The 5922-nt window shown below is 60.3% G+C and overlaps 1 protein-coding gene across 3 annotated transcripts in view; it reads right to left on the minus strand.

Moving 5' to 3' along the window:
* Positions 1-232: 232 nt before the first annotated feature.
* The window catches only part of CRAT (carnitine O-acetyltransferase), a 14019-nt gene continuing 8329 nt past the window's right edge, over positions 233-5922 (minus strand). For 2 of the 3 annotated variants that reach the window (XM_006918046.3, XM_006918047.3), the window contains 7 exons: positions 4181-4281; positions 3667-3786; positions 3394-3516; positions 3162-3297; positions 2748-2810; positions 1840-1977; positions 233-1134 (listed from right to left, as the gene is read on the minus strand). In XM_006918046.3, coding sequence (XP_006918108.1) covers positions 919-1134; positions 1840-1977; positions 2748-2810; positions 3162-3297; positions 3394-3516; positions 3667-3786; positions 4181-4281 — 897 coding nt within the window. In that variant the 3' untranslated portion in view covers positions 233-918. The remainder of the gene's footprint in view (positions 1135-1839; positions 1978-2747; positions 2811-3161; positions 3298-3393; positions 3517-3666; positions 3787-4180; positions 4282-5922) is intronic. The other variant, XM_015594328.2, reaches the window with a different exon arrangement.

Genomic DNA, 5922 nt, shown 5'->3' on the forward strand with positions numbered 1-5922 from the left:
GAGGCCCAGGTCACGGGTAGGTGGGAGTTGTGTGTGAGGATGTAGTCTTGGATCTGGTGCCCCTCTGGCCCAGGGCCCCATGATTGGAGCTGGCCCTTGGCTCCCTGACCTGAGCCTCAGGGCCCCTCTTAGGCCCACTGGCTGCTTGGACGCCGGCCCCCAGATGCAGGGAAAGCTGGAAGGCAGCCAGGCGCCCGCCCCCACCTGCCTGCCTCCTCGGTTGGAACGCCTCTTCGACAACAAATTTCCCCTTTATTAATTACCTTGCGTGTTATCGTACAATTAGAAATGTGGTTCAGGAATCAAGCCGAGTAGAAGCGAGAGAGCCAGGGCTCTTGAGCCACATTCTCCAAAAGAGCATGGCTGCCCAGCGGGAGATGGCCCCACGGGCCAAGGCGGGCTGGGCGAGGCCCCGGGCGTCCCCTTCCCTTTTCCAGCACACCCCGTACCCTGGCCTCTCAGCTTGGAGAGGACTCGAGCCCCCGCTCCAGGCAGCCCTGTCTTTAGGTCCTTGGGAGCTCGGGGACTCAGGTCAGACCTGGCCTGGCCGTGCAAATGGTAAGAACTGGCCAGAGCTGAGCCATCAAGAAAAGGACTTCCTGGTCTCCCACCCTGGTGGGGGATGGGCTCAGCTGGTTCCTTTCCCCAGAGGAAGGCCTATGTGGGTGATGCACCGAGTGCCTAGGCCTACGTCCTGCTCAGCCTCTGAACACAGCCCAGGACGTGGCCCCTGCAGGTGCTGGGATGACTCATGGAAGGCACTTGGCTCAGGCCTGCCGGCCCCACTAGGGGGTGCCATTCCTGGCTCGGTCTAATCCGTGAGGCCCAAGGGGAGAGGGAGCAAAGAGTGGAGCCCTGGTGGGTGGCCCACCCGGAGGTGGCTTGGCTGTGGCGCTGGCAGGCCCGAGCTCGGGAGGCTCAGAGTTTGGCCCGGGGGTGGCTCTGCAGCAGAGCGCGCATGTCCAGGAGCGCCTTCTCCAGGTAGTGCGTCAGGCGGGCAGCGTTGGTCTCGGCACAGCTGTTGTAGGCTGACACGGAGAAGTTGATGTGGGCCTCCATGGGGTTATAGCAAACGCCATAGCCGTCCGGGACCACGGGCCCGAAGGACATGACGCAGTCTATCTTGGAGGGGACCTGGGGGCGGCACAGGATGAAGGCTCTCGTCCCTACCCCGCCAGGTCCCCTCCAGCCCTGGGGTGGTGCTAGCCTGCTTTTCCACATCTCTGTTCCCGCTATGCTCTGCCTGAGATGTTTTCTCCTCTTCTCCATCCAACAGGTAACTCCTTCTTGTCCTTTGGGGTACAGTTCTAGCATCACCCCTCTATGGAGACTCCCCTGACATTCCTGGGGGGCTTTTAGCTGCTCTCTCCTTGGGACTTGCCTGAGCCCCCAGCACTTCCCAGAGGGCCGTCATTGCCTCAGTTCCTGTGCTTCCAGCCTGTATTACGAGCCCCCGGGGGCAGGGACGGTAGTCTATGTTGTGTTCCAGTGCCCGGCACTGACTGGCGTAGATCAGATTGTTCCTTCACGTCTGATCAGTGAATAAATGAAGCCGATCCTACCCCGGGGGTGGGGCTGACTCCTCCTCAGCTTGCCTGAGCTGCAGTGAAGCCCCCTGACCCGAGCTCCTCAGCTACTTTGGTAGCGGCCTGTGATGGCCTGCACGGGCCACACCGCCACCAAGGTCTGACCGTGTTCTAGATCTTGGCTCGAGTTAGTGCAGCCTTTGTTCAGCTCTGGCTCCAGTAAGTTCTGTTCCACCCCACCCCAGGGCAACTAGGGCAGTGGCAGGGGCCCAGAGGGCAGGGGTCCCCAGACGGCTCCGGGGCAGTGGCCCACCTGGCTAGTGGAGAGGTTGAAGTGCATGGCGATGGCGTAGGAGGTGTCCATGAAGATGTCAGGCATGCTCACCAGGTCCTCGATGGCCTGCAGCTTCAGGCCCAGCAGGTGCCGGTCAAAGGCCTCCCCGCGGATGGCCTGCAGAAGGGGGCGCGGTCAGGGGCAGGGGCTGTGGGCCCGCAGAGTGCCACTGCCCTCCCCAGAAGGCTGTGGCAGCAACACCTCTTTCATTCAGTGGCCCCTGGGACCTGCAAGACCAGAGCATCCGGGCAGTAGAGCCCTCATTTCACACATGGGGAGACTAAAGCCCAGAGACCTGCCCGGGGAGGCAGGGCAACTGTAGGATTTAAAAGCACAGGCCTAGAGCTGGGTGGCCGGGGCCCATCCTGGTGGTGGGACCTTGGCAGGTCATTTACATCTTGGAACCTCAGTGTCTTCATCTATAAGATGGGGCAGTCACTGACATTCTCTTGCAGGGTGGCAGTGAAATCTAAATAGCTGTCTGTGTAACATGGGCAGAGCCTTGCACACAGGCACAAGAGACAGAGCTGGAATGGGAACCCAGGCCTCCCCCCGCCAACCGCAGCCCGCGATGTCAGATGGCAGGAACCCTGCTGTCTGTCCAACTGTGTACACCCCTAGCATCCTGGGCTCCAGGAAGCTGGGGAGAGTATGACACAAGATCCAGAGGTGAGCCTGGAACCTGGAACACTGGCTGAGCCCAGCCTCAATTTCTCCACCTTTAAAATGGGGATGTTCAGCCTTGCTCCAGGTACCTCAAGGCTCAGGAGAGGGGTGGTTCAAGCTAAGGGTAAGCGACCATTTGCTGCAGGGACAGATAGGCAGGTGGACAGACAGGTGGGAGAGGCCAAGGGTCAAGCAAGCAGGGACAGGAAGGGCTCACTCACCCGGTCAGTGTAGGATCGGTGGGCCTGCACGGCCCTCCTCAGCAGCTCAACCTTCTGGTGCTCCTATGGGGGTGAGGGTAAGAGGGAGCTGAAGCATTGTCCCTTCTCTGTTCCTGTCACCCATCTCAGTAGCCCAGTCCCTGCCCAGCACTACATTCTGAGCTCCCTGAGAGGAGGAAGTGGAACTTCTAGGGAAGAAGCTCATTGCTGATGAGTGAATACGTAAATAGTTCCCTTTTCTCTTTGGCTGCCAGGAAGCTCAGAGCTAAATTCATGGCTCCATCTTCTGTTATATTCCTAGGTCCACCATGGGGCTGGAATACAGTGGATGCTCAATCAGTGTGTGTTGGCAAAGTGAACGGGAAAGTTGATAGCTCAAGCCCAGCTCACCCACCCTTGCCCCAAACCTCTCACCGCCACACTGGAGTCGTCCATGGATTTGACAAAGGTCAGTGAGTCCATGGAGGCCGAGCGGATGGTGTCGGTACGGCCCAGGTGAAACATGCGCAGGGAGGCGCTCTCATACGTGGCACATGCGTGCCCGTAGATCCTGGGTGGGAGACGGGGGTGAGCACACCCCTCGCAGGTCATCCCCACCTCTGCCCCCCAGCTCTTTTGCCCCCTTCATGGGTAGGGCGGGGCACACCTGTAGTAGGCCAGCTGTAGGGCCATCTGGATGAAGGCGTCGGGGCTCATCTTCTCTGACTTGGGGAAGTCCTTCCCAAAGTGGTGGAAAACCGTGATACTGATGTCCAGGTCCTGGATCATGCTGAGGGGTGGGGAGGAGGCAGGTGAAGCACAGGCACTGGGTGGCCCCTGCCATCGCCACGGGGGGCGGTCTCAGAACCAGCGCGGACCACGATAGACCTGGAACGGGAGCCTGTCGGGCCTGAGGCCCGCCGCAGCGCCTGGCACTCACATGCTGAGGTTCTGCTTGGCCTTCTCGATGTCGCTCTTGACCTCGGGGGTGATGTTGAACCGCAGCTTCTTGGGCATGGGCAGGGGCACCATGGGAGACCGCACGAGCTCGGGCAGCTTCCTGCATGGATACGGGGGCCTCAGGCTCATGCCGGTGCTGGGGGAGCCTGGGTCCATCCCTGGGACTGGGGTGGGGAGGATGGGTCCCTGAAGCTGGAGAGGGCCAGCCCAGGGAGACTCTTGGGTTTGCTCTTCTAAAACTGCCTCCACTCCAGCTTTCAAGTGGCCAAATGGAGGAGGCCTGGAGAGGGGACGGGACTTCTCCAGGGTCATGCAGCTGGGAAGTGGCAGAGCCAGAATTCAAACCAAGGTCTCTTAGGCTCTAAAACCTATGCCCTCTCCTGGCTTCCTTTGAAGAAACAGATTCCCAGGCACGAGGGAGAATGCCATTCCCCCTGTGTCACTTGTCACTGGGAACTTGGGAAACGGGTAGAGAGTGAGAGAAGCACACTCACGTGTACTCAATGACGTGGTCCACGAGGGTGATGATGGGGGGGCCCTCTGCTGCTGCGTGCTCATAAACGAGCCCACAGGAGCCATCTTCTGCCACGATGAACTGTGGAGGGGAACAGGGACCTGTCAGCCCCAGGTCCCTGGAGCCACTCTCTGGTTGGGTCCCATAGGAAGAGCCTCTCTGAAGCCATCTCAGGAGTCATGCTGACTTACTACTGTTGTTAAGAGCTAACACTCATCGGAGCCCTTGGGCCTGCCCCATTGAGCCCACATATCTCATTAAGCCCCCGCAGCTATTCTACCAGGGAGTCCGACCACCCCACTTGACAGGTGCAGCGGGGGAAAGCCACGGCCAAGGCTGTGCCGCTCTGCCCGGCCTCGCATCCCAGGCTCTTTCTGATGTGCTAAAGGGGTGTGTTGGAGGTGACAACAGTTTCTGGGCCAGGCCCAGTAATGACGAGCTGACTGCCCGGTAATTACAGTGGCGTCCAGCTGATGGCTTCCACCTGATTTACGGGCTGGGAGTCCAGGGACGCCCATGTGAGAGGCAGGAAGTCCCGAGGCTGTCGGGGTGCCTAGCATGGGTATCTGTCTGGGCTGGGAGTCGAGGCCCTGCCAGGTCCTTACCTGCAGTGTCTTGTCAAACCAGCGGTTGCCACTGTTGAGCTTGCTGCCACCCCCATGCAGCATCTGGCCAGCCACCTGGCTGCGGTACACGTCTTCCGAGACCCGAGGCATGGGTGCATCCAGGCACACGATGAAGATGCTCTTCTGGATGGAGCGCACCGACTCCCGGTTCACCTTGTCTGCAGGTGGCACGGGAGGGGATGGGGCACAAAATGCGGTTGTCAGGCCTGGGGCGGCCTGGGAGGCCTCCAGGACATTCGCTGAGTGTTTCACTCTTAACAGGGCCCTGCAGCCCCACAGCAGCCTGTGATGCAGGCCCCAACACCTGGTCCACTTTAGACACGAGGCCAGGGTCTCACAGAAGGCCAGGGTCTCACGGGGAGCCAGCGTGGCAGTCAGGGAGCCCACACAGGGGTCTGACTCGGGGACAATGCCCCTGACTAATATGGGGTTTGGAGGGGCTGTGGCAGCAGGGGTTGGGCTGCTACCTATTAGAGGGAAATGAACTTAACCCCACTGAGCTTCAGTTTCCTCATCTGTGAAACGGGGCTAAGGACACCTGCCCTGAGTCGAGAGGATTCAGTGAGAAACTGAATCCCGCCCACGGCCTGGTGTGGACAGAGGTCGGGATGTATCCCCTGACCCCGGGGGCACCTTCGATGAGGGTGCCGTACGCCCTGGCCCAGGAGTTACGACGACTGGAGATAAGAGGACTTGGTGTGGGCAGAGGTAGGCTGTGCCCCCTTCTCTTTCCCCCGAACCCCACACCTTTGATGAGGGTGCTGTACGCCTTGGCCCAGGAGTTGCGGTGGTTGGAGGTGAGGATGCCCACGGGCTCTTTATTAGTTTGCAGCGACGAGTTCCAGATCTTCTCCAGCTGCACAAAGATCTGATCCGAAGTGAGAGGCGTCCCATCGCTGTGGTACACGTCCAACTCAAAGAACTGTCCGGGTGCAGAGGCAGGTGGAGAGAGGAGGGGGCCAGTGGGGGTCTCAGACTGGCAGCAGTCACCTCCCACCCCAGCCTCCTCTGGTCCCGGCGACCCAGAGGTCACAGCTAGTGCTGTCCTGGGCCCAGCGGAGTGGACAGGGTCAGGCCAAGGGGGAGAGCCAGGAAA

This window comes from Pteropus alecto, unplaced genomic scaffold, assembly GCF_000325575.1.
Source record: "Pteropus alecto unplaced genomic scaffold, ASM32557v1 scaffold67, whole genome shotgun sequence".
Classification (NCBI taxonomy): Eukaryota; Metazoa; Chordata; class Mammalia; order Chiroptera; family Pteropodidae; genus Pteropus; species Pteropus alecto.